Raw genomic sequence first — 26,378 nt, forward strand, 5'->3', positions numbered from 1 at the left:
ACTCCTGTTTACCCCCATCTGCCTGTCTGCCGTCCTCCTTTCTGCTTTTGGGTCCAATCCTCACTACCCCGTAACAAATTCTTTACCTTTGGACAGTGACAGGCTAGCTGTTCCCCCCGTTTCCAGTCTTTTTGCTACGCTATGCTAACAAGTTGCTGGCTGTACCTTCACATTCAGTCTACAAATAGGAGAGATGTATCAATGTTCCCATCTAACTCTTGCAACAAAGTAAATACGCCCCGTGAGGAAAATCTGTGTACAATCACTGTATTCAAAATCAAAATCACCATCATGAGAAACCTGCAAAATGCCCACATGCATGCAAGGTTACATTCCACTGCAGAAGAAGTCTCTTTAATCTAATGTTGATGCAGGCTGTTACATGTTATGTAGTCTCATCTGTTAGTTTTATAGCATAGACTTGACTTCACTGTGACCCCAATGATTTGCAGGCATGCCAAAACCACAAAATAAAAGCCAATTAAGATTTTTAAGCAAAGACTTGCAATACTAACCCACAATATTGCTATGTCGTGAAGTAACTTGCCTCAAATGTTTGTATACTGAAAATTCCACACACACTGACACACATCCACTGCTACTGTAGGACACAGAGGTTTGTCATGAAGGTAGACCATTGTAAATTCTTACAGAAGGTATGTGTAAATTTCTATTTTATCAACACCAAGCCAGTTAAACTTGATGACAACAATGATGATCTCTTCCCTTGCCAGACAGTCAAACCAATATAATTGTGTGTGTGTGTGTGTAGGGGGGGGAGGGTTGGTTTCCTTTTCTCTTAACTGAATGACAGTGAATACAGTGATGCAATCTGCCTTTTACCATACAACATAGTCATAATATCAGATAGCAGCATGTGATGCTTTATCAAAGAGTGTTATTTGATGCATAGTGCAGAGATTTATGTTGAGGTAATCAAGCCAATCCTTTTACAAGATTAAAGGACAAATGAGGCCCAAAATGAAGAAGAAGAAGAAGAAGAATAGTTTATTTGTCATTGTTTTACAGACAATAACAAGCGGTTCAGCAGCTCCACATTGACGGAATAACAAAACATTAAAAACACCAACAGTCATACCAGGATAAATATATTTAAGTTAAAAAGTTGCAAAAGGTATTAGCGCAAATGAAAGTGAACCTAGGGGTTGTACCGAAGGTGTACCGAGTCGACCATTTTCTGGGAATGGTTTTCATGCTAATCAAATGTGTCCAGTTTTAGAGGAAACCGCTAATTAACTTATAAAGATAGTTATCTGGGCACAGGTGAAGTAAAAAGAAATTGCTGTTTCCACACCACTAACAAGGCTCAAAATAGCACCACACTTCCATAGTAGCATAAGCATTTAATCTATTAAAAAGATTGTTTAGAAAGATAGGACCGTTCACATATACAGGCAGGCACCATCTTAGGAAAACAGCTATGACCAGTTGAACGATGAACAACATGAGCTGAACTGTCACTTGAAATCTCCCATGGTCCATGGTTTCCCAATGGGTCGATAGGAATTACTTTTGTGAAATGCAATGTTATTGGGATAGAAATAGCGATTTCTTTAAATTGTACCCCTGGCCCAACAACTAGCTTTATAAGGTAATTAGCGGTTTGTGCTAATACTGGTATTACTGGTATGTTAGTCAGTCTCAATCCCACTGTTAACAGTGGGATTGAGATGACTATAACCCTTTTATTTCAATTTAAATTGAATAATATGAGGTCAGACCAAGTATGCCAACTTTATGCCTTTGCAAACCAAATGTATTGTAAGTAAGTTCTAAAAATCTTGCCTGCAAGGAACTTGATTTCTAATTACTCAAAATGTAAGAGCTAGTGAACTATGACACGCTAACACATATTTCTCTGAGGATACACATGTGTTTTCACAGAACCGTATCTGGCACCAGTATAGCCTCTAGCTAGAAACACCTAAATTTCTCACAGTAGCGTGTCTAAGATTTATCAAAACCTTTTGGATACCACCCACAGGAGCTTTCTGAGGAGTGAGATGATTTCCTGATGTGCCCAAACAAGTCAGCCAGACTGGCTGCTGCTGACCTGACTACAGCACTGTATGCAAGAGTGGCAGCCAATTAGCCAAACGGTCCCATTCTGACTCTGATATTTGCCACCACTGGCCCACAAAGTTCATGTCAACTATAAGAAATTCTACAGTACCCAAGAATATTCTACAGTACCCAAGAATATTCTACAGTACCCAAGAATATGCCTCCAAGCTTTAGTCACACTTCACAGAAATGTACCGTACTGAAAGGGCTGCATTCTTACAACAGGGATGAGAGTGAGTGCAACACAAGCCACAAAGGTCCAGGCAAGGGTGAAAGAAGGTTTACGACAATACAAGATGATTCATCTGTAAGCTCAGAATAAAGACTAAATCATTGAGAATTGAGAAGGTGTATTTTTGCCTCAACATACTGTAGAACATGTAGACCACAAAAAGCATAGGCGTCTTTTAGCAGGTCTAATGAGTTATCTGGATGACTATGAGCCAAATTTAGAACAGCTTTTGTGTGTTTCAGATTTTATGTGTGTGAATTGAGTTTGGACCCTTGGAAGGCCCAGCTGCCACGCTCTAGTTCACCCACATAAAAAACAATTTCACTGAGTTGATGTCATTACACGGCAGTGGCGCACATGGCCCCTGTCCCCAAATATGGACAGCGGATGTGGGTGAGATAACATAACCACAGACTGTGCTCACTGGCTCTCATCGTAAATGTAAACCTCTTTCAAGTCATCTTTTTTTAGACATTTGCAAAATGACTCATTGTTTTGAAGGGATGTAAATGTTATCCTTTGACTCATTTACTCCAAATGAGATTTAACTTACATAGTTAAAAATTGCTTTTTCTTTGAGTGGAACAAGAAGATACAATGCAACCACTACATCAAACCAGAATACTATCATGCTAAAACAAAGTTGGCGTGAGTAAGAGAACAAGATGGAGGATGTAAGAGATAAGAATAAGAGGTATGAGAATGAAAAAACAAAGCTGTAACCACTGCAGAAAATAAATTGCTGTGCACACACCACCCACACATCACAGTTCACCTTTGGGTTGGTCTTATTGTCATTTCTCACGCTAGGCTGACTGGACAGATAGATACATGGACTAATGCAGGGATGTGGAAAGGGATGGGTGGAGGGATAAAACTGTTGAAATCATTACACATCCCAAATTCTTGTCACTGCTGCATTTGTTTGTCGATGTTGTAAAGGAACTTGTCGGCACAACTCAACTACCTCAAACATCATAGATTGCAGGGTGTCTGTGTCCATGCTTCTAGGCTTTCCTCTCATGACATGTGCTGACAACAACCAACATGGTTGACTCAGATTAAGCAGTTTGCACAGCAATGTTGCTATAGGTTACTGTACATCTTGGTATCCAGGGGTGACAGCCGAGTGTAATTAAAATAGTTCTGCTGCCTGTTCGTGCCATTAGACTTTTGTACCATAGATGTATCACTTTGGTTATGAACCAATAAACCACCGAGGTATTTGTCAAAACTGGTCCAGACAACGCTAAATACCCACCAGGTATGTCACCAGGGATGCAGTAAATAAATGACTGAAACTGAGGAAGTAATTAAAGCCCACACAATCCCACTTAAGGCGTATCAATATAACTTAAACTATTAGTTGCTAGTTGCTGTACACATGAAAAGAAAACATGTATGATGAATTTCAGAGAATCACTTTTCAAAACATCTTAGGAATTAAAAAGAAAACACATTCTCTGCTTTAACATTTTTCCCATGGTCTGCTACAAAGCCCTACATTTTACAAAAGTACACTTTCTATATTGTAAATCATGTTTGAGTATGAAGCTTTAAAGGGGATGAAGACAAGGTCGATCATTTTGATCCCCTTCAAAGACAAAATTAGCAGTATAACCAATATATCGGATGTGTTCAAAGCCGACTGAAGTAAAACTGAGGTCCAATCCCCGGCTGTTGCCACCAAAAACAAAAACAAAGATCACAAAAAATTACCCTTTATTTATTTAATATTAAATACCAGTTATGTAAAGTATTTCTATGGTGAAATATTTCAAAGTTTTCACTTCACTGCCTGATATGTAACATCATTTAGGCAGCACAGAGGCTCTGTGGCTACCCTCACAGCTAGAAGGTTATAGGTTGGATCCCCAGTCTGATAGGATGGGTTAAAATGCAAAGACAGATTCTCACATTGTGCTTCCTGGACCCCACACGTTTCCAGAAGTATTTCCAAGGATGTGACCTCTGTGTGTTCAATGGCAGCTACTGCCCTGCATGGCTCATCATCATCATCATCATCATCATCATCATCATCATCATCATCATCATCATCATCATCATCATCATCATTGTCATCATCATCACTATCCTGACCTTCTCAATAACATTGTAGAGAAAGCTGCAGGAATGAAGCATGATCTCAATGTTGTGGATGGTGACAAGTTTGATACTGTGGTTTGTGCTGTGCTGTTTTGTATTATATTGTTTTGCACCTAATTTGTAATATAACTGGAATCTGTCAAAGGTCAGTCTGCTTGGTCATCTCTGGACTTCCCAGCACAACCTAGTTTTCTCCAAACAAACATCCTTTGCTGAATGTGAACACATCCTCCTTCTGAATGACACACACACACACACACACACACACACACACATTCTGATAATGTATAAATTCACGCCTTCACACACACAGCTGTCTTTAAGTAGGTGTTGGCGCCATCTGCTGACTATTTTCAACTAAGGGAATATTCAGTCAACACCAGACGCATAGGACAAATAATAATAATAATAAATAATAAATGAATGGTATTAATCGATAAAGCAACTAGTTATCAAGCTGCAACTGATTTTTTTAAGACCAGAGATTGAAACTGTATTCATGACCTTGGAAACAGTACTTCAACAAAAATATTATTCCAACTCGCTTACACTTTCTTTTAAATAATAAAAGGTAAATCAATCACAAATTTCACATTTAAGTCTGGGGTGGAAAACAGAGCCATCTTCAAGACAATTGAACAAACTGGAACAGAATTTAGAAAAAAAAGATAGAAGGTCCCAATTTAATAATTTATATGAACTGAACATGTCTTAGCGTATCGCAATAAAGTCCCTCAGTGATATGTCTCAAGGACATATACATTTCAGTTAAGGACTGGAGTCATGTATGAATAATACAATGCAGGTATTTTGCAAGACTTTTTAAGATTCCAACTACATATTACTGATGTTTCCCTATCATCTTTAATCATTTTGATTATAATGATGTGCACGCTGCATTGGCTACACATGCTTGCTTCTGAAGTTCAAATGTATAAAATACAACTCCCACAATGCTTCAGGAGCAATCAGAACTGAAATCGCAAATGCGCCTGCTCGAACTGTTGTTGTCGGAAAAATGGCGGCACTGCTGCTGCAAGAGTTGGAAGCTTCTGCGATATCTGAGATAGCTAAGCTACCAAAAACAATTCAAAACAAACTCGAGAAGATTTTTTCGGATCAGCAGTATGAAATCGATTATTTGAAAGCACAACATGAACAATTTCGGGTTGACAGCGGTATGATATTTCCTGGTATAATGTTAGTTAGCGATGCTAGTTTGCTAGCTAGGTTAGCTAATTGTTGTACTTTACTTATCATGCAAACATGCCGGTTAACGGAGCACAAGTTATTTGTTTTGCTTTGAACGTACTAACTAACACATTATAATCACACCGTTAATTGTCTAATGTCTTTTGCGGCTTTGCGAATTTGGATTAACGCTAACTCTTGGCAGCACTGCAAGTGAACCAGCTAGCTAATGTTAACCTACTGAGCTAGCCAACTAGCGTTAGCGTTGACAACGTGACATTGAACATTAGCTGAAAGTTACGTTATTAAATATGAACACTAACGTTAGCCAATTAACAACTTACTGTTTCATGTTTGTGTGTTTGCTGACCTTTTTACAGAACAACACTTCTTTGAAAAAGTTAAACAACTTGCTCAGTGTCAGGAAGAATTTTTGTCTCAGACTCAAGAATATCTTAAACTGAAAGAGGAGTTCACTAAGCAAGGTAAAAGTAAAATTATTTCAATATTATACACGGATTAAACTTAACTTAGCTTCTCTGGTTTGTATTAATTAATGATATCTTCAAATCTCCCCTTTAGAGGAGGATCTTAAACGTGTGCTTCAGAAAAACAAAGAATATGAATCCACACAAGAGAGGCTGTCATCAGAGCAGGTAAGGCAAACAAATTCACCCATCTATTCGGAGTCGGTAATAATCAACACAAACTATTTCAAATGTTGCAGGGATGCTTACTTGTCAGAAGAAGTAACATTAGTGCTGTTAAAGTCACAGATGTCTAGACTTGACTCAAGAAACATATCTGCTCATTGCAGCTTTTCTATATATTCCAGATGTAAGGACTTGCCTGCATTAGTTTGCTATGTTCCCGATTCTAACAAGCCCCTCTCAAAACTTTGATTTTTAACAAGCTTTTGTATACACAGTGCTTAACTTAAAGTATCTAGAAACATTTGTTCCCTTTTTGGTAAAGAACAAGCATGATAACATGTCAGAGGTATATTTAGTTTTTTTATGTCTTTCTCTGAATTGCCTACATTGCATACAAATTGGAGAATGCACCAAATTTTTGAATTGGTCAGTTGAACTAAGGCTCAGGGTTGGAAAAAACAATAATGGTATGGTAATCCTATTTATTGACTGGTACATTTTGGAATCCGTCAGCCACAGTGGTACCCTGACGGAAAAGTTAATTTACAACTCTTAACGGTTATATTGGTGTCACCAAAATTCCAGCTATTATCCACAACGCAAGTAGCTCGGAATTGGTATGCAATACCAGCAATTGGTTAAAATATTGCTTCTGTTTTTAGACTCTGCTGTCAAAAGCCAAAGAGGAACTGGAGGCTGAAAAGCGAGAACTTGTGCGAACACTTGAAAGGAGATCCTTGGAAGTGGAGCATTTAAATGGTATGGACAGATGGAGTCTGGAAACCTTTTGAAAACTTTTTATTTCCGTTCATACATACGTCACTTCAACATGGCACTTGTGTTTCTGTTGCTCCACTAGATGACTTCCGGCAACTCAATGATAAGTTGGTGGAGGTCAACACCTCTAAGATGGCCCTGCAGATGAAATTGGATGAGCTTGAATCAGCTGAAGTCAACATAAAAGTAAGCTATGTTGCTGTTTTAACATTGATTGAATAATATCATGAAATCAGGTTTGTCTTTCGACGAAGTGACTTTGAAAACATCGATTAGTTTCTGTTGTAATGCACATTTCCTTATAAACAAGTCACTGAATAAAGTTGGGGTGGTTTGCCGTTAACAGTACAAGGAGAAGCGCATGGAACAAGAGAAGGAGCTGCTGAATGGCCAAACATCTTGGCTGAACGAGGAGTTGAAGGCTAAGAGTGAGGAACTACTGTCTTTGTCCCGACAGAAGGGAAACGAAATCCTGGAACTGAGGTGCAACCTGGAGAACAAGGAAGATGAGGCATGTCTCTTCTTTGTTTACATAAAGATGTTTATAAAGCTGTTATCAATTTTATTCCTTAAAACACAGGGGCCATAAGTATACATACCCCTATGTTAATTTCCCATCGAGGCATGCAGTTTTGTATTTTTAAAGGCCTATTTTTTCATGGAGCCAGGATACTATGCATCCTGATAAAGTTCCCTTGGTCTTTGGAATTAGAATAACCCCCAATCATCACATACCCTTCAGCCTACCCAGAGATTTGCATGGTGTTAATTTCAGTTACCCTAATAGCAGGTTTTATTTTCATTGAGAGATGATTTTATGGAAAGTACCCCGTTTTTTTTATTCCTCCTGTTATGATTACCATCATCTCCTATGGTCATTATTTATAACGTTTTTTTCTTGTGACTTTCAGTTGAATAGACTCCAAGACCAAGTGGCTAGTTTGAAGACTTCAAATGAGCACCTTCAGAAACAGAATGAGGACATGATCAGCAAACTAAAAGAAGTAAGTGTTTGATAATTCTTACATTCTATTCTAAGTTTTCACCCTGTCTTGGTTTACACAGAAACAAGATTTCCATGATTGTTATCCACTTAGTGATCAATGATCAATATTGTAAACTCTTTGCTCATCCTAGGCCAAGGAACAACAAGCCACCATGGAGGAAAAGTTTAGAAACGAGCTGAATGCCAACATTAAGCTTTCCAATCTATACAAGGTATGTATATTTATGGGAGCAAGCTGATACTGCAGTACTTTGGACCACCAACATTTCATGGAGTATCACTGTTTAACATTTTCAGAATATGCCAGAGCATCTCATGTCTTTTGGCTTAGATGCGATTTTTAAACAAAGCGATTTTTAAACAAAGCCCAAGACAAAATAAATGCTACGTATTTCCTTTTACCTGGGAATTTATATTTGCCATTACTGAAATTATATACTATGTATTACATAATTCCTTTTCCATTATTTTGCCAACTCTCATGTTGTTGTGGTGGCAGGGAGCAGCAGCGGATTCTGAGGCAAAAAGTGAAGAGCTGAGTGGGGCAGTGGAGGAGCTACATAAGCTGCTGAAGGATGCTGGAGAAGGTGAGAGGCAATAAAAGAATGACCACAAATTCCATTTTTATCATTTAGTACTTGACTTCTTCCTAGAGGGGTAGAGTCTGAATATACTTAATTTAGGTCCCAGTTGTTGGTATTCTCTCATGTTAGCTCTGTTCACTCTTTCCACTACAGCAAATAAGGCCCTAGAGGAGAAGTTGCAGGAGATGAATGGTGCCACAGACAAAAGTGTTACTGAGTTAAAGGAGAGGATCCAGGGTCTGGAGAAAGAGCTGGACAATGCCAATGAGCTGCTGTCAAGTTCTAAACTTAGAGGTCTGTTGCATTGATTCTGGTACTTTCTTGAATTTAAAATAAACCATTGTAAAGTCTGGTAGTTTTTTTTTTTTTTTTAATGACCTGTGATCTCTACTTTCTACTACTTTTTAAATATTCAGGGCCTACTGGTACATCTGTGGTCACAGAAGAGCAAATGACGACAATGTCTCCAACAGCTGTTGCTGTATCCAAGATAAAGCCTGGGATGAAGCTGACGGAGGTTTGTGCAGCAGATTTTTAACACCAAAATTACTTTATTAACAACCTTATTAAGATTTGGAAATAGGTCTAAGGGAATGTGTTGTGAAATGTGGTTTTATGTGGAGGAAGTGCAATGGATTGTCACAAAAGGTTACCAATATTACTTGATGTAATGCAGTCTATAGACCATAATATGGTTACGCTTATGTTTGGTTTTAATTTAGAAACACCTCGTTGTTTAACAAGTGCTGTTAGACTACACCATTATGGGATTTTTTTTTTCACAATGTTTGTCATAGACTTGCTTGTGCTAGTTATTAAACAGTTTGAACTAACAGTGAGCCCAGTTGTCTACACTACTCATCTTTCCTTTCCGGACTATTTTACTTTGACACAAGATCTCATCTGTATTTTCAGTTGTATAGTGCATACGTGGAGAGCCAGGAGCAGTTGCAGTTGGAGCGATTGGAGAACAAGCGGGTCAACAAGTACTTGGATGACATTGTGCAGGAAGTGGAAGCAAAAGCCCCTATCCTCAAACGGCAGAGGGACGAACATGAGCGCTTGCAGAAGTCAGTGGCCAGTCTTTCTGCCAAGCTAGAGCAGGCTGTTAAGGTTAGTTATGCAGACAGGTTAAATGGATATTCAGTGGAATGTGATTTTCCATTAGATTATATTGCTGTTTTCCTCTATTTTGAAATGTTTTGTGTTTCATTTAATTGTGTGCAGGAGGTACACCGTCTGCAAAAGGAGGCTGATGAAGCTAACAAGCGCTCCTCTGTTCTGGAAAGGGAAAACCAGAGGTGTGAACTGCAGCTGGGGGACATGGCTCAGCAGGTGGGTGCTCACTCTATTCTTCCAGTTTAAAGGATAATCCTGGTCAGATTTCTCCAAACTCTTATTTTCCATGCCAACCACTGTCTTTTCTGCCAGGTGCGCGTGCTGCTGATAGAGCTAGAAGAAGCTCGTGGAAACCATGTGGTTCACGAGGAGGATGTGAGCTCAGCCGACGTCAGCAGCACATCAGAGGTGATCAGCCAACACTTAGTGACCTTCCGTGGTGTAGAGGAGCTGCAGAAGCAGAATCAGCGTCTTCTGGTGGCCCTTAGGGACCTCAGTGATGCCCAGGAGAAAGAGGAGTTTGAGGCCATTGGCAACAAGTACGTAGAATGTGTGCTGCTGCGTTCTTTTGGTTTCTTTGTTCTTTTGTTTTCTTGTTTTGTTCAAATTCAGTGATTGGTAACAACATTGGGAGGAAAGAATGCTAAAGAACAAGAGTGCCAAGCTTTAAAAACACCCAAACATGCCATCTCAACTTACATGTATATTCTTAAATGTATTATTGTAAGTAACCGAAGATCTCAAACTGTCACTTAGGATAAAAAAGATGATCTGTTACAGGCGTGGTGAACTGGAGCAGAGTTTGGAGAAAGCCAAGGTTGAGCTGGAGTCCCTGAAGGAGCAGCGCGGGCAACAGATTAAGATGACTGAGTCCATCGTAAGGCAGAGGGACATGTACCGCTTGCTGCTTGCTCAGGCAACCGGAGTCAGCTTCCCTCATCAAGGTAACAGACATGAGATAAACCAAGTTATATACTACTGACACAAGACAAGACATTTGGCTAAACTTTTGAGTGTTTTCCTTAAGGTACACCACCTGAAGAGTTCTCCCTGGCCTCCACCCCCCGACGCTCACCTGCAGCCATGGCCACCCCGGGAACGCCCACCACACTTGTTTCCATGGCAACAGAGTCTGCTGAAGCCTTGGAGGCCAAGGCAGCTTTGCGACAGGTGAGCAAACCACACAAACCGTGGTAAGGTGAGAAATAGGCAGTTTTGTCAGCCTCTGTTTTTGCCTCAAGAAACAGTGTGGTGCCCACTTCCTGTTGACAAACATGAATATTGTATTTCTCAGACTTAATTCTCTTGATTAAAAAAAAAAATGTCTGGTTGCATCTGCAGTTGCAGGAGGTGTTCTCCACCTATAAGAAGGAGCATATGGAGAGTACCAAGGCCTTGACGGAGCAGAACGAGAAGCTCCAGGATCAGATCTCTGACCTTCATTCCCAGAATGCCAAGATATCCACCCAACTAGAGTTTGCCTCAAAAAGGTTAGTTTGAAAAACCTTCTTCTGGTTTACTCAACACTAAATTTGGTTTAAAGAATACATATGAGTGTATATAGGGCACTAAAAAGGATGTCTGTTTTAACAATATGAGGTATGAGATGCTGCAGGACAACGTTGAGCGCTACAGGAAAGAGATTGCTTCCCTTAGAGAAAAAGGACAGAAAATGGCCGCTGACTCACAGAAGCATGAGCAGACCATCCACACTTTGAATGAGGATCTGAAAGCTGCCAAAGAGAAACTTACCATGCTTGAGGTTTGTCGTTGCTCCAGCAACCTTCATCTTTTTCATGGTGATGTTTGTGCCTGATTTTGTTTTCTTTGCAATTTATCATCCTGATTGCAGTGGTGCTTGATATGGTTATGGGAAAGCTCGATGAATAGTAGAGCAATCTAGACTTATCTCCTACTGTCTCTTAGGGCCATGCTGAGACCCTGCGTAAGGAGAGAGACATGCTGAAGCTGGTGGAGTCAAGGCTGAATCAGGAGAAAGAGTCAATCATGACCCAACAACAGAGCCAAAGCCTGCTGCTGACCAACCTCCAGACCATTCAGGTAATCTATAAGTATAAAATTTGTCACTCATTGTTTCACAAACACAGTTCAAAATAGTAACCACTAAGTTCTTCTAGGCCACTCTTGAGCGTTCAGAGACTGATACACGTCAGCGTCTAAACAGCCAATTGGAGAAGCAGGAACGAGAGATCTCCCAGCTGCAGAAGAGGCTGGAGCACGAGGTGGAACAACGCCACCTGCTCAGCAGAAACCAGGAAGTAAGCATAAAATTGATTGGTCTGCTATCTGCTTGTATACGCAATTGTTTCCCCTCAGTTATGTCTGCCTAAGTTATCTGCAAAGGTCTTTTGTACTGATAAATTGGTACTGTTTACTGGGTTATAAAAAAAAAAAAACTTCCAGTTTAATCTTGAACATACCACCTTTACAAATGAAACAAATGCTTTACAACCCAGAACCAGACACCGTAATAACATAATGAAAATAACGGAAATTTGCTTACTTCTTGATGTCACCGATTTCTCATGCACAGATCCAGTTGCTGGAGACAAAGAGGCAGCTTGAGCTACAGCTACCATTACAACAGAAGACCAAGGAGCTGCTAAATGCTGCCGAGTTGGAGCTTAACACACTCCGGCTGCAGCTAGGCAGCAATGAAGCACGTCACACACTTAACTGCCCTACCACGCAGACTATCAGAGGTTAGCACAACAAACCCACACTCAAACCAGCGCATACAAGCAGACGTACATAACACACAGCGCAATTCACAGAGGAATCCCTACTTCTACACACCTAAATGAATAGCAATTCCACTAGTTGTTATCAAATCCCGTGACCTAACATAAATGTAAGCATAGTAAATCCTAGGTTAACGTCACTTGAAGTCAATTCGTTCATGGCTTCTCGTAAAGTCCCTTTCTGTGTAATTAGTGTGTACTGCAATCACCATTTACATGCTGGTTTGTATTTTGGAAATGTTCTAAGAACGCAGTTAAATTGTTCAGATTTTTCACGTTCTATTTTTGTTGTCGACTTGACCTACTTTTCCAAAAGAAATATGCTAGGATGTTATGGGTTCAACTCCTGTTACAACAATTTATATGAGATGGGAGCCACTAAAAGAGTGAAAGCACCACATTTTTAGATATTATAAAATGTCTGAGCCACACTCTTTCAAATGTTTCTGGGTTTTAATTACAGACTTCTAACAATGTACTTAGTCCATAATCCACTCTCCCTTCCTAAAAGTATACTATTGTTACTTTTTTCCAATTTCATCAATCACTTCTGCTTTCTGATTTCAGGCCTGCCGGGTTCAGATCAAGACAAAGAGGACCTACAGTGCCGCCTGCGGCTGGCTGAAACCCGGACAGAAGAGCTAGCAGAGAGCCTAAGGGCAGCCACCTCCAGCATGGAGCAGTACAGAGCCATGGCTCAGAGTCTGGAGGAGTCCCTGGATAAAGAAAAACAGGTGCAAAACAAACCTAAACTGCCTGTCAGTTTTCCGCCTCTCATAAAGCCATTGAGTATAACCATAAAAACAATGGTGATTTTCTAATAAAAACACATAAAAAATACTACACCCCAGGTAATGATCTGACAAAAAAATAAGATCATAATTAATTTCATTACACTGTCAAATTTAAAAAAAATGCGATGTTGAGAAATGCTGCATTTTTTTAAATAAACGTAATTCTTACATGAAGAAATGTATTGACACCACCTTGTTTCACAAGCAGCTGCTTACTATCAGCTAAAACCTCGCTGAGTTAGACACACAATTTTGTTTTATTCTTTACCGCAAAGGTCAGGGTATTTTGTGTTTGCTAGAATACGGATTTTCCTAAATCCACAAATTTTTTATTTAAAACATGGCAAAAACAAATTAGTACATTTTTAAAGAGTTCATGTAGGTAGGGGTTGTATAAAATATTTGCAAATTTCTAATCACCAGGTAACGGAGCAGGCGCGCTCATCCATTGAAGCTCGTATAAAGGAGGCTGAGAATCAGCACCGTAGGCTGGAGGAGAAGCTTCTGGAAGCAGAGAAAGACAAAAACAATTTAGAGGAGGAGAAGAGGAGAGCTCTGGCCACTCTAGAGGAAGAGGTAGATTAAATCACACATTATTAAACTGGCTTTACACCTATTGATACTGAAATGCTGTAGAATTTTCTTAAAAAATAGCAGTTCATTGTCATTTTGCAAAGTATTAGTGTTCAGTTTTATTCTACATTATACAAGTAAGGAACACTGTTAAATAATTAGTTGTGTTTTCTGTTAGATGAACAGTCTACGGAACAGTCTCAGCAGTGCCCAGGCAGATCACCAGGCGGTGCTACAGCAGCTGGCAGTAGCTGAAGCCCAGCAGCAGCAAGCTCTACAAGACAGCCAGGAGCAAGTAAGCAGTGATCACTATTACTGATAATCTAATTAGAATCAGTGTACCTGAGACTGACTACCTTTTGGTTTCTTTTCTTGTCTATCTTTAGAGAATATTCCCACAGATGAAGCTGTGCATAAGCACCACAATTTCTAATGTCAACATCCCCCCCCCCCCTTATATTTAACATAATATGGAAATTATTAAAATATCCCTCTGTACAATTACAAAGTTATATATTTAAAAATAAGTTACTATTTTGTCAGTAGAAGAGATTAATAACATCTAGTTATATTCTTTCAAATTCTATAAAAATCTGTATATATGACCCTTCTTTACATACCTCTGAGTGATCACAAAGCAAGTTGAAATATCAAGTAATGTCAAAATCAGCTATTTCTATATCTCTTAGAAATCTAGTAAACCAGATGTAACAGTGATCAGGCAGTGAAAGTATGATCGATATTACTTTAACATGCAATGATTACCTCAAATCTTCTTTCTAATTTCCTAGGCTAAGATGGCAGCCGAAGCACAAGATAAGTATGAGCGGGAGATGATGCTTCATGCAGCAGACGTGGAAGCTCTGCAGGCTGCTAAGGCTCAGGCCTTGCAGGCTATTGAGCTCAGACACCAGCTGGATGAGAGAGCCCAGAGGGTCAGCGCTGAGCTACTGGAGGCCAGAGTCTCCTGGGGGGAGCAGGAGAAGATCATCAAGGTGATTAGACGGACAGGATTAGATCTAATAACATTTTAAAAGCATTTATTTTGGGTTTGATTTAATCATATTTTACTTAAGGTGGTAATGATTATTTTCTCCAACAGCTTGTTTTTAATAGGAGTGAGCAGTACGTTTTAATCTTAATTTCTTTGCTTGTATTACAGGAGGAGATGTCGAAGATGGAGAGCCGCTATGAGGATTTGCAGAGGCAGAATACCCTCCTGCATGAGCAGATTCAGACGATGAGCTGCAAGATGGCTGACAAGTTGCAACATGCTGCCAGTGAGAGTCCTATGAACATCTCTCTAACTGAGGAGGGCAAATCTCAAGACCAAATCCTTGAAATTCTCAGGTAATACATGTTTAACTCAAATTACAATTTGCTTTTGTGTACTCAAGGAACCTTGCCAATATAATTTGTTGTGTGTTTATGCCGTTTTATGTCATTTGGAGAAAACATCAAGGAGACTTTAAGCGGAGGTTGGACGCTGCAGTCGTTACTAGTATGCCTTCCCATGGTCTTGTTCCTGTCCTTTCATGTTCTTTATCATTTTTAATACCCTTATCTGTTTTCCATCACAGGTTTGTGCGACGGGAGAAGGAGATTGCAGAGTCTCGTTTTGAGATTGCCCAAGGGGAGAGTTTGCGTTATCGCCTGAGGGTGGAGCACCTCGAACGCGAACTGAAGGAGATGCAGGACAGCTTGAGTGCTGCAAAGGAAAGGATGCAGGTAAGTTTTTATACTTTAGTTTTTTCTCTTGTCAACTAAAAAATTCCTGTCTGTGGATCAGTCAATTGAGTTGATTGTCAATAGGAAGATTGAGAATTGCTTTTCATGGAAGTTTCATTGCTTTGTGTAAAGAAAGTTTCCTCTATGGAGGTCCAAGTGGGGTCAAGGAATTTTATTTAATGAAATACACAAGACAAGAGTCTAACCTGGCCGCTAGAACTCAAACCTAAAGCTTGACTAATAGGCCAATGCTAATCCTACTCAGGTGACAGCAAAGACCTTGTCTCAGCATGATGAGCTGATGAAGAAGACGGAAACTATGAGCATCCTGATGGAGACTAACAAGATGCTGAGAGAGGAGAAGGACAAGATGATGCAAGAACTGCAGCAAACCCAAGCTAAGGTATCCTTTTTTGTTTTATAGAAAAAATGTAAGTGTTGTATTTTACAGCCCCCCCCCCCCTTAAAATGCTATGCGCCAATGATATAATCTATTTTGCCAAATTAAGTAAAAGGACATAGTTCTGATTTTTGTACACTTTTAGCCATTTCACTCAATTATTCTCGGATTATAAACTTACATTTTTGTGAAGTATTGCTTAGTATGCCTCCCAAATTAAGACGCTTCAGTTTATCTTTTTTTGTATTTCAGGTACAAAAGCTGGAGTCAGACATCATGCCACTGCAGCAGGCCAACACTGAGCTGAGTGAAAAGAGCGGCATGCTGCAAGCGGAGAAGAAGTTATTGGAAGAAGAGATCAAGCGCTGGAAAGCTCGGACCCAGGTAAGGGAAAAGAGTACAAAGAAAGAAAATACATAATGCTGTTTGCGACTGTATGTATACATCTGTCACTTTTTTTTTCACACCACTAACGCATAACCTTTTCTCATGTACTCTTAGCATTTGGTAACCCAGCAAAAAGATTCCGATCCGGAGAAGGAGGCCCATGTCAAACGCATTCTGCAGCTCACAGAGGACAGCACCAGACTTAAAGCAGAGATTCTCAGGTGAGGGATTACAAATGAACTACTGAATTTAATTGACCAGGATAAGTGTCTTAGTTATTCCCATCAATTCCTTTTTTTGCAATTTTAGTATCATTTTCACAATCTCTTAATTTCCCTCTATAGGAGCAATAATCTAACGACCTCTCTGCAAAGCCAGATACAGAACTTGCGTGACAATGTTAGTAAGATAACTGATGAGGGGAATAGTCTGAAGAAGGAAGTAGAGAACAAGAACCAAGAACTCCAGGAGAAGGGGCGAACTATTACCCAGGTCAAGAAGATTGGACGCCGCTACAAGACTCAGTATGATGAACTCAAGGTGGAACATGACAAGGTAAGAGCTCAGTAGCTCTTAGTCACACTGCTTTAGTCTTTAATCCAAAGTTTAAAACAAAAAGGGCATGGTTGTATTAATAATTTTAATCCATTTTGAATAATTGCCTAAAGCCACTCCTGCTGCGCTTGTTTGAGCATAATTAACCTTTCATACTGTGTATCCTCCAGTTGGTAGCCGAGGCTGCAGCAGGTCCATCCCAAGAAGAGGAGGCTCGTCAAGCCTCGGTTCAAGAGCTGCAGAGCCTCAAAGATTCTCTGCACGAGGCCGAAGCCAAGACTAGAGAGTTAGAAGGACAGCTGGAGAACATCAACAAGGTTAAACAACACGTCACAAGTTTCAGCCAACACCTTCAAATGCACTGTCCATTTTGCAGTTAGACTAGCATTCTTCTTTGCCCGCTGTCAGGAAGGCAGGCCATGCTTGTCGTACACTGAGCTGGTTGGAAGATCATATAGCCTGCGTAGTTAACCTTTAACATCACTACAAAAATGTCCTTGAAAAAAGTCTTACATAGACAGTGCTCCCCCAAATACGCTTGTTTTTTTCTACATGCGTAGATTCATTAGTATCACGTCTTCCTGGCCTTTGACAGGTTGTTACAGAGCGCGAGACTGAAGGGCGTAATGCCCAGGAACAGTCCTCCAGGCTGCAGGCAGAGCTGACTAGGCTAAGGCAGGAGCTGCAAGATAAAGCTTCTCAGGAGGACACGCTGAGACAGCAGATGACTGAGAAGGAGGAGAAGACCAGGAAGGCCATTGTTTATGCTAAGCAGAAGATCAACCAGCTCATGAGTAAGGGGCTGTCCTTCATATTACAATCAAATCCCATAATACATGCCTCTTCTATTTGCCCCTATTGTAGTGTTGCATGTTTTAGTTTTTTCTGACCTAAATGATTTATGTCCAGGCACCAAAGACCAGCTGCAGAAGGAAAATGAGGAGCTAAAACAACAGCGTGAGGAGCTGGAGGTGCGTGTGAGCGCTCTCAAGTCTCAATACGAGGGCCGCCTGAGTCGACAGGAGAGAGAACTGCGAGACCTGCGAGGCCAACAAGAGAGACAAGAGCAGAGAGACGAGCCACCTGAAGCAGGTCCCAGCAAGGTGAGAGTCTGCTTTAACGTTTTCACAAGCCACACATTTACATTTTTGTTTAATTTTACAGAATATACACAGCTGAAGTTTAACACAAGCAATGGGTAATTTGCTAAACATGGGACGTCAAGAAAAGAGTTGGGACGTTCTTATCAGCAGTGTTATTGTTTACAAATAAAATATTTAAAATGTTTTTGTCTGTACCTTCCCATAAACTCCTAGAAACAACATAAACTTTTTAGCACTGTAAAATGTAACTTCAATTTTTAGATTTGTTATGGCGTCAAAGATCATTTGTAAAGAGTTAGTTACATCTACATCAAATGAAACGAATAGGAGAATCGTCCATGGGAAATGTCTTAAATACACAATTGATAAGTTAATTAGACTGTATCAGAGAATGGCAACTTCCTGATGTCTAATAAAGATTTCATGTTGCATTGTTACAACTTGAGTGAAAGTGTGAGTCAAAATGTTTTATCTATAATCTCTAATTATCATGTGGATTCCCATCATGACTTTTGTCTTTCCGTCCTGATTTTCAGACCCAGGAACAGCAGAGGAGCACAGAACAGAGACAGATCAGTCTGAAGACAACCCCAGCAGCAGACAGGGGCAGGTATGATACACAACCTCTAGAAAACGTTTCCACTGTAGTGCAACATGGAAGCAAAAACATCATAATTTTTCCTGCAGTTCTGGGATGTTTTTTAGTACACTTGCTGTGACTTGTTCAAGACTTTCTTAAAATAAATGTACATTAGTAGCGTCATTTTCATGTCCTGATCCTTGTCTCTCTCAGTGCCAGCACATCTGAGCCGCCAACTGCCAACATTAAACCAACACCTGTGGCTACAGGCAGCAAGCAACCTGTCAATCCGGGGAACAAACCCACTCCAAGAGCAAGCATCAGGCCAATGATTACCCCAGCTACTGTACCCACCCCAACACCCACAGCTACTGTCATGCCCACCACACAGGTGGAGACCCAGGAAGGTAAGTCTAACTTCAAACATAAGCTTCCAATGTAGGAAACAAGCCTTAGGACTGTTGCCCCTAAAGATGAGCATTAAAAGTTTTTCTAGTAAAGGACTTTTCCTGTGCATGTGTTAAGTGCTATTAATGCAACTACAGGCTCAATGGAAAGCTAAATCTGTTTTCCACTTAAAATCCACTACAGCCATGCAGTCTACTGAAGGCCCACCAGTGGAGCATGTCACTGTGTACGGCAGTGCCAGCGGTTCGGTGCGCTCCGCCAGCCCCAATGTCCAGACCACTTTAGCAAGCCCCATGCTGACTGTGCAGCAGACCCAGACACAGGCAACAGCATTTGTCCAACCCACTCAGCAACAGAGCATGACCCATGCAGAGCCAGCTAATCAGGAGCCATCACCTGTGGTCATTGAGGCAACCCCTAGCTCGCAGGTGGAATGGCCTTCAACCTCCTCCACTTCCTCTGTGTTTGGGACTGGTGAGAAACTACACTTAAATATTATTAATAAATATTAAGATAATTGTGGGGTTTTATATGGAATAGCAATAGACATTTATATTGGTGCTCTATTTTGGGAAGATATTAGTATATGAGATGTACAGGAGATACATCAGAGGTGTGTGTATATATATATGCATATTGTAATACATTTATCTTTGATGGTTTGATTTAACACATAGGCTCCTGTTTTTATAATTTTTGTAGTGAAAAACAACAACAAATTCAATGTTGTGGTGATGTTTATGCTAATATTTAGAATTGTGTCTTACACGTTGAGAAACTAATACAGTCAAGTAAACTCATGCTGCTAAAGATTAAACAATTCTAGACATGAGTGCCGGCCCACATAGCTGTTAAGGCTAACCAGTGTAAGCCACACTGAGCTCCCCTTTAATTTAATTTAATTTTTTTAATTTAGACATGGGGTGGTTTTCCAAGTATCATTTCAGAAGGGAGAATTCTAAACTATCCATGCCTTATCTCTAGTTTCAGCAACGCCAGGTACCTCCTCCATGTCCAAAAGGCCTCGAGAGGAAGAGGAAAGCGCCACCATGGTCACTGACACAGAGTCCACCCAGGAGGAGAACTCCAGGGCTCCTATACCTAAGAAGCTGCGCATCATCCAAAGAGTGGGTCCAGAGGTGAGGAAGGGGTTGCATAGGAATCTTAAGCTTATCATTGTTTTAAATGATCTTCCAATTTGTACAGTTATGTCATGGCCATCATGTAGGTGTTGTGCGTTCTCCTCAGGAGGAGGTTCTGGTGGAGGACAGTGCTGAGGCTGAGGGGGTTGTACCAACAGACAGTCAAGATGGTGCAGAAGCAAGCCAGGTAGGCCATAACCTAATATAAATAATAGTAAATCCCAAAGACTTCATTGCAGTAACGTTATTAGTATTTCTCAACATTATCTTCACTTTTGTGGTTAACCACATTGTTTTGTAATGCATGAGTATCTTCAGTCGGAGTTAGCAGTTTTTTCTTTTGCTTTTTAGAAAGGATAAATATGCTGCAATTGTTTTAAATTCTTTTGATATTGGTAATGGCCCGCTGCATTATTTTTATCAAGACCTCTTGAGTCTAGCTATAGACACACCATTAAATCGTATCTCCTTTGAAAGAATGGAACAGTGTAACAGGCAGGAGTAGTTAAAGCCAAATTCATGTGGTAATTAAATGTATCAAACCTTTTTGTGGAAGATGTTACCTTTTCAAAAAGGGTGTAAATTAGCAGACTGCATGTTTTTAATTGTGTCCATTGTTCTGCCCTGCAGACAGAGGAGTTTCCAGTACTGGAGGAAGGAGATGATGGTGCAGCCTCCCAGTCCGTCACAATGGACCAAGAGGTTACCCTGACCCAAAGTGAAACACCTGAACAGCAGCAGCACGAAGTGATTGTCATAGTAACAGACACAGAGAGTGAGGAGGACCAGGAAGAGGAGGATGAAGAGGAAGAAGATCAGGTATGGAGTTTCTGTCGAGAATATAAAAGAAACACCAGTTTTTAACACCAGCCGCAGAACTTGTCTTTTAAAAAACACTTTTTTTTCCTGCCATTAATGATGTGACCACTGCACACTGTAGGACTACGATGAGGAGGAGGAGGAGGAGGAAGAGGAAGATGAGGAGGAGGAAGATGAAGAGGATGAGGAGGAAGACGACGGAGAGATGGGGGAAGAAGGAGAGGACAGTAACGAGGGGAGCAGAGACGGCAACGAGGCTTACGAAGGAGACGACCCAGAGGTTTATTTAGTTTGTTGAACTTTCAGCATTATCACAGGTTCATAAAGACAATTGTAGTTAAGAAAACATTGAATAATTTTGCTTTTACGATTTGACGCCAAAATAAATAAACCAACATAATGACCTTAAAAATAGACCTAAACATAAAATAGCAGTTATCTAAGTCAAAACTGATATCTCTTATCTAAAAATCGTGTCTGAAATCCGCTGTCATCTCCTATATCTATCTGTTTGTTTGATTGTGATTTACAGCAAGAAGAAAAAGGGCCATACCAGCTGTATTACCAAGCAATTGAAATATGAGACATTTTAGAAGCATTAGAGGGGTCATCCAGAACCATTTCTGAGTTGTTTGTAGTTGTTTATGATTCCCTGAATCCTGTAAACGTGAGTGGAAAGTAAAAAAAAAAAAAGTCTATAATATCAGCAATAATCACTGGATAATTTATAACTTTATAAATAATTATATTTTATATGTATTTAAAAGCATTTGACATATTCAATAATGCTATCATAATACACAAATTGATTGGACCAAATTTAAATCTAACAGACATGCTCTTTCATTTTTCCCATGTGTTGATCTTTTTGGGTGGATTTTATTTATAGTCAATAGGCTGCCAAATCTACTGATTTGTTGCATGTATTCTTCACCATACCATGCATGACAACAGTGTGCTCTCTTTTAAAGGACGCATCATATTGTTTCCTCATGGTGATCATGTTTGGTGGCCCTATGTTTTACTTTTGGGATCCTTGTTGGCTTCCTGAGTAGATGGTATTCTGTTTTATTGTTTTATTTCCTCATCTCTGCAGTCAAGTTGGAAAATGAGTTTACAATTTTAAGAAAGAAGTTAGAATCGTGTTTTGATTACAAATAGAATATATGTCTTTGTGGTTTAGAGTTAACGATTCCCAATACCGGGTGCGTCTGTGTGCCGCTTTTAGAGGCAGCAGCACAAAGCACAACATAGATTTTGTAAACAAGAAAAACTCCAAGGCACACAGAGTCTCGAGTTAAATATAATGCTTGTAAGATGTAATTTAACAGTTAAAGCATTAGAATATGATAAAATGATTTCAGATGACAAATAAATGAAATGATTGAATAAATAGAATCACAAAGTAATGGTTTTGTTCAACAACAAAAAAAGTGTATTTTCCCTGCTGGTTGTGGGTTCTGTATGGGTCCTCAACATTTTAAACTAATGCACGTATGAAATGTACAAGTGTGTTTAATCTTTGGACTTTTCTAAAGGGCACCCTTGTTCCGTTTAGGGAGAAAATGAATCATAACCTGCATCCTGTGCTCTGCCAGTATATCCTGGCATTTATAGTATGCGGGAACCATCCATAACCTGCTTACTTCTACCCAAGTCCTGTTTTTCTTTTCTACTTATCTTCACATTTCCTCTTTTTTCCTCACTATACATTTTAACTTTTTAAATTCTTCTTGTGGTTTTTCTTTTTCTCTTTATTTCCTTTTGTTCTTCACTGTCTCAGGGAGCTGATGTAACCGACCCGGGCACAGAGACAGAGGAGAGTTTGGGGGCGTCTGACTCCACCCAGAGGCCAGCAGATTCCCAGACACACAGCTGTAAGATCCAGGAAACCCTGTCAAACGCACATACGTAGATCCACCTCAGACTCTCCACATGCGCTCACAAACTGTCCCGCCATCTAATTATTATGTGACACTTGATGATGACTGAGAAAGCTGTAATATGTTGTCTGTCTGAACGGAAGTGTTGCACATTTGTTGGCCAAAATAAAAAGGTCTTTTAACAAGGGCACAAAAAGGTGGCTTTACTTTGAAAATGAATCTAATGATTATTATTGTAAGACCCTATGTTGCTGGGGGTCAATGTTAAACTTGAGTACATTAGACCAGTCAGGGGCTCATCATTATAAAAAAAAACAATACTATTTCCATTAGGAAGCAGCTAGATTCTCAAATGTAATTTTTTTGTGTTGAAAACACAATGTTTAAAACCTATGAAGTAGGCCACTCATTGTTAGTTCTTCTCTACCACATAAATGTACCCCTTTTTATAAGAAATACAAGAATTTTAGTTTGGTTTTTGAACATGCATAATCCTCTCAAATCATGACCTTCTCTCATTTTTAGTAACTTGGTTGCTTTCAAGTAATTTGTTTTTGATTTGTGCTGTTTACAAAAAATCTGAATTTTAGAGCCTATAAATAAAGTGGGTAAAGTTGCTTGCGATTTTATAATTTCTTTTGTTCACAATTCTTATAGCTCTAAACCAATGTATTTATTTAAAATAAAATGGACCTCTGCTTATTTAAGCATTTCTACTGTTTTAGTTGAGGGGAGTACAATGGAGACATACTCTACAGAACAACCTATAACAAGCTCTGGTACACGGATGCCCCAGTCACCGCGGAGACCAACACATCAGCTGGCCCCTCGCCTGAACATTGCCCCAACATCAGAACTGGGACCACCTGCTCAGGTTCAGGTACAATGGGAGAGTAATTTGTCTTCCGTAAGGGAAAGCAGAATGTAAATTTAAATAGATTTTTTATTGTTGTGAATTATTTGTGTATATATTTTTTAGCATTTTAACGTCTGTGTGGATCACAAGCTCTGACGATCAATTTTGTAAAATGTAACTCCACAGCGTATGCCTGTTCGTCGTCAGTCAGTGGGCAGAGTCCCTCAGCTCACTTCTGGGGTGCCGGGCAGTTCTGTAAGTCCTCTATAACATCAGATTTTACAATCATTACATTATTTACAGATATGAAAGTGTGAGATCTTGTTGTGTGTTTGTTTGTATTCACCACTTTTCTACCATCTCTCTTTGCAGCAGCACTTCTTTGATGATGATGACAGAATGGTTCCCAGCACTCCCACTCTGGTGGTGCCACACCGCTCAGACGGTTTTGACCAGGCCATTCAGTACGTTTCACACACAATGGACACAGACCAGGAAGTAGGAGTGGCGAGGAAACTTTTGAAATGTTGTTTAATACTAACAAAACCACTGGTGCATGATCCGTTTTCACTGACCTTGTTTTTTAATTTATTTCTAAAAAAAATATTTTATTTTTAGTGTCATAGATTTAACTTACTTATATACTTGTAGTGTTGGTTGCTTCTTTTAATGAAGTACTTTTAGCTTCTGTTTTGACAAATCACTCAAACTTCTTTCTAATCATTTAGATTACTTTAAAACGTTCATACAGATCGCTATGTTAAGGTTTTAGACTTTTATCCCTCTATACACATATTTATCTTTTTTTTTTTTTAATTTAATGAGCAGAGGTTAAAAGGTAAATATTTAGATATTATTTATATTAAACAGTAAAAAGTGTGGGAGGAAGGCCCTTTAAACCTGGTACTCCCGTCACTCTGTTTTATGCCAATGAATGACTGTTTTTTGTTTGTCAGTTCTCCCCAAGTTGCCGGTGTGCCTCGCTTCAGGTTTGGTCCCTCAGACGACATGCCACAGCCTTGTTCCTCCTCGCACTCTGACCTGGGACAGCTCGCGTCACAAGGAGGTACTCCGCCGCCACATGTTGTGCAGGCTACGTAAAACGGCATTAAACACCCCGCCAGCTAAATGCAACAGAAAGAATGTTTTTTCTTCTTCTTCACAGAAATGTGAAAACTTTTTTTTTTTTACTTGTCTTCAGGTCTCGGAATGTATGAAAGCCCCTTGTTCCTAGCAACTCAACAAGAGGAGTCTGGTGGACGCAACGTTCCCACCACACCGTCACAAGTTACAACACCAGGTAGCCGTCCGTCTCTGTTTTTCTCAGTTAGTCTGATATAAAGCAATCTGTTCTGTTTAGCAGTAGACCGACCCTTTTTCATCAACATACTTATGTTTACCTTTTCTGAAAGTAGTCAGTAAGATGGATGGAAAGCATCAAATTTGGGAGTGCCATCAGATGCTTCAAGATCAGTGAGTCAGTGAGTGGAATTTTTTTTTGTCTTCCAGTAACAATCTTCTCAGAGGTGGCACAGTCTGACATCGCTGAGCACTCCTCCCAGTCAGTTCCCACGGTGAGCACGTCCACACCAGGCCTGTCAGCAGCAGCCGCTACAGGGGAGGATAGAGACGACGTCTTCCTGGAGCCAGACACTGATGGGTAAGGCTCACCTTTCTCTGCTGTTTGTCAATCTTCATGTCTTTTTTTTTTTCGGGCTGTTGGAATTCAGATTTCTGGCAGTCAGCAAGCCCTGCCCTGTTACTCTAACATGCATTATTTGTTTCCATGCAGGCTTAATATCAAAAATATTACCTTTTTCTGTATTCACTGATAATACGTTGCTCTCTCCACTGTTAGTATCCATAGCTGAATCAAATATAAAACTCTACTGACTGTAAAAGTTAGCAGATTTATAATAAGTGCATCTTGTGATTTTTTTATTTTTATTTTCTTGCATTCATGTTTTCACAGGTGTTTTTAAGACTGCTTGTTTATTTTCATCAGATCCCAAGCATGTTGTGTGTGGGTCTGTTTTTTCCAGGTCCAGTGGAGAAGTGTCAGTAGATCCTTTGGTCTCGCAGGGAGATATAGAGGAGCCAGGCCAGCAATCTGCCAAGGCCAGCCTTCCCTCCACCAGCCAGGAGCCCTCCTCTAGCTCTGCAGGTACAGTGTAGCTACATGACATGTGCAGATCACTACTGTGAATGACTATTATGCCCCCTATGTGTCTAAACACACTCCAATTGTGTGCATACTGCATGCAACAGTATGTACTTTGTATGGGCAGTTGGAGTACGTAATAAAAGCACTGCATGGATTGGCTCCCTTTTTGAGGCGGCAATAGCTCACTCCGTGGGGACCTGTCTTGTTAATTGCAGGGTTGCTGGTTCAAGTCTCCACATGGACCAAGTACAGTGTGCACTGGTAGCTGTAGAGGTGCCTGTTGAGCAAGGCACCAAACCGCTAACTGCTCAGGGTGCCTGACATGGGCAGCCCCCAGCTCTAACATCTCTCTCTCGCGTGCGTGCGTGTGTGTGTTAAAAATAAGTGCAAAAATGGAAATTCCCCAAGAGGGATCAACAAAGTATACATTATATGTTAATAATACCTATCTGACCTTTTAATTCCCTATAC

General features: G+C 40.1%; 1 protein-coding gene across 5 annotated transcripts in view; it reads left to right on the forward strand.

Moving 5' to 3' along the window:
• The first annotated feature begins 5,441 nt into the window (after nucleotides 1-5,441).
• tprb (translocated promoter region b, nuclear basket protein) overlaps nucleotides 5,442-26,378 on the forward strand; it is a 22,855-nt gene continuing 1,918 nt past the window's right edge. For 2 of the 5 annotated variants that reach the window (XR_004657758.1, XM_034880370.1), the window contains exons 1-49: nucleotides 5,442-5,601; nucleotides 5,995-6,099; nucleotides 6,197-6,270; nucleotides 6,930-7,026; nucleotides 7,127-7,230; nucleotides 7,391-7,555; nucleotides 7,956-8,048; nucleotides 8,182-8,262; nucleotides 8,550-8,637; nucleotides 8,788-8,928; nucleotides 9,051-9,151; nucleotides 9,550-9,747; nucleotides 9,862-9,969; nucleotides 10,066-10,292; nucleotides 10,534-10,697; nucleotides 10,781-10,923; nucleotides 11,095-11,243; nucleotides 11,353-11,515; nucleotides 11,680-11,814; nucleotides 11,892-12,032; nucleotides 12,308-12,476; nucleotides 13,083-13,249; nucleotides 13,733-13,885; nucleotides 14,061-14,177; nucleotides 14,674-14,877; nucleotides 15,045-15,232; nucleotides 15,463-15,610; nucleotides 15,876-16,013; nucleotides 16,263-16,394; nucleotides 16,512-16,618; nucleotides 16,742-16,952; nucleotides 17,123-17,269; nucleotides 17,548-17,746; nucleotides 17,862-18,055; nucleotides 18,592-18,665; nucleotides 18,849-19,042; nucleotides 19,227-19,517; nucleotides 20,028-20,182; nucleotides 20,292-20,372; nucleotides 20,816-21,004; nucleotides 21,126-21,284; nucleotides 22,788-22,881; nucleotides 23,613-23,767; nucleotides 23,930-23,998; nucleotides 24,116-24,207; nucleotides 24,700-24,809; nucleotides 24,945-25,043; nucleotides 25,253-25,403; nucleotides 25,786-25,907. Coding sequence is in view for 4 of the 5 variants with exons in the window: in XM_034880370.1 (XP_034736261.1) it covers nucleotides 5,442-5,601; nucleotides 5,995-6,099; nucleotides 6,197-6,270; nucleotides 6,930-7,026; nucleotides 7,127-7,230; nucleotides 7,391-7,555; nucleotides 7,956-8,048; nucleotides 8,182-8,262; nucleotides 8,550-8,637; nucleotides 8,788-8,928; nucleotides 9,051-9,151; nucleotides 9,550-9,747; nucleotides 9,862-9,969; nucleotides 10,066-10,292; nucleotides 10,534-10,697; nucleotides 10,781-10,923; nucleotides 11,095-11,243; nucleotides 11,353-11,515; nucleotides 11,680-11,814; nucleotides 11,892-12,032; nucleotides 12,308-12,476; nucleotides 13,083-13,249; nucleotides 13,733-13,885; nucleotides 14,061-14,177; nucleotides 14,674-14,877; nucleotides 15,045-15,232; nucleotides 15,463-15,610; nucleotides 15,876-16,013; nucleotides 16,263-16,394; nucleotides 16,512-16,618; nucleotides 16,742-16,952; nucleotides 17,123-17,269; nucleotides 17,548-17,746; nucleotides 17,862-18,055; nucleotides 18,592-18,665; nucleotides 18,849-19,042; nucleotides 19,227-19,517; nucleotides 20,028-20,182; nucleotides 20,292-20,372; nucleotides 20,816-21,004; nucleotides 21,126-21,284; nucleotides 22,788-22,881; nucleotides 23,613-23,767; nucleotides 23,930-23,998; nucleotides 24,116-24,207; nucleotides 24,700-24,809; nucleotides 24,945-25,043; nucleotides 25,253-25,403; nucleotides 25,786-25,907 (6,946 nt within the window). In the remaining variant the exon portion in view is untranslated. The remainder of the gene's footprint in view (nucleotides 5,602-5,994; nucleotides 6,100-6,196; nucleotides 6,271-6,929; nucleotides 7,027-7,126; nucleotides 7,231-7,390; nucleotides 7,556-7,955; nucleotides 8,049-8,181; nucleotides 8,263-8,549; nucleotides 8,638-8,787; nucleotides 8,929-9,050; nucleotides 9,152-9,549; nucleotides 9,748-9,861; nucleotides 9,970-10,065; nucleotides 10,293-10,533; nucleotides 10,698-10,780; nucleotides 10,924-11,094; nucleotides 11,244-11,352; nucleotides 11,516-11,679; nucleotides 11,815-11,891; nucleotides 12,033-12,307; nucleotides 12,477-13,082; nucleotides 13,250-13,732; nucleotides 13,886-14,060; nucleotides 14,178-14,673; nucleotides 14,878-15,044; nucleotides 15,233-15,462; nucleotides 15,611-15,875; nucleotides 16,014-16,262; nucleotides 16,395-16,511; nucleotides 16,619-16,741; nucleotides 16,953-17,122; nucleotides 17,270-17,547; nucleotides 17,747-17,861; nucleotides 18,056-18,591; nucleotides 18,666-18,848; nucleotides 19,043-19,226; nucleotides 19,518-20,027; nucleotides 20,183-20,291; nucleotides 20,373-20,815; nucleotides 21,005-21,125; nucleotides 21,285-22,787; nucleotides 22,882-23,612; nucleotides 23,768-23,929; nucleotides 23,999-24,115; nucleotides 24,208-24,699; nucleotides 24,810-24,944; nucleotides 25,044-25,252; nucleotides 25,404-25,785; nucleotides 25,908-26,378) is intronic. The other 3 variants (XM_034880371.1, XM_034880372.1, XM_034880373.1) reach the window with 3 other exon arrangements.

This window comes from Etheostoma cragini, chromosome 9, assembly GCF_013103735.1.
Source record: "Etheostoma cragini isolate CJK2018 chromosome 9, CSU_Ecrag_1.0, whole genome shotgun sequence".
Lineage (NCBI taxonomy): Eukaryota > Metazoa > Chordata > Actinopteri > Perciformes > Percidae > Etheostoma > Etheostoma cragini.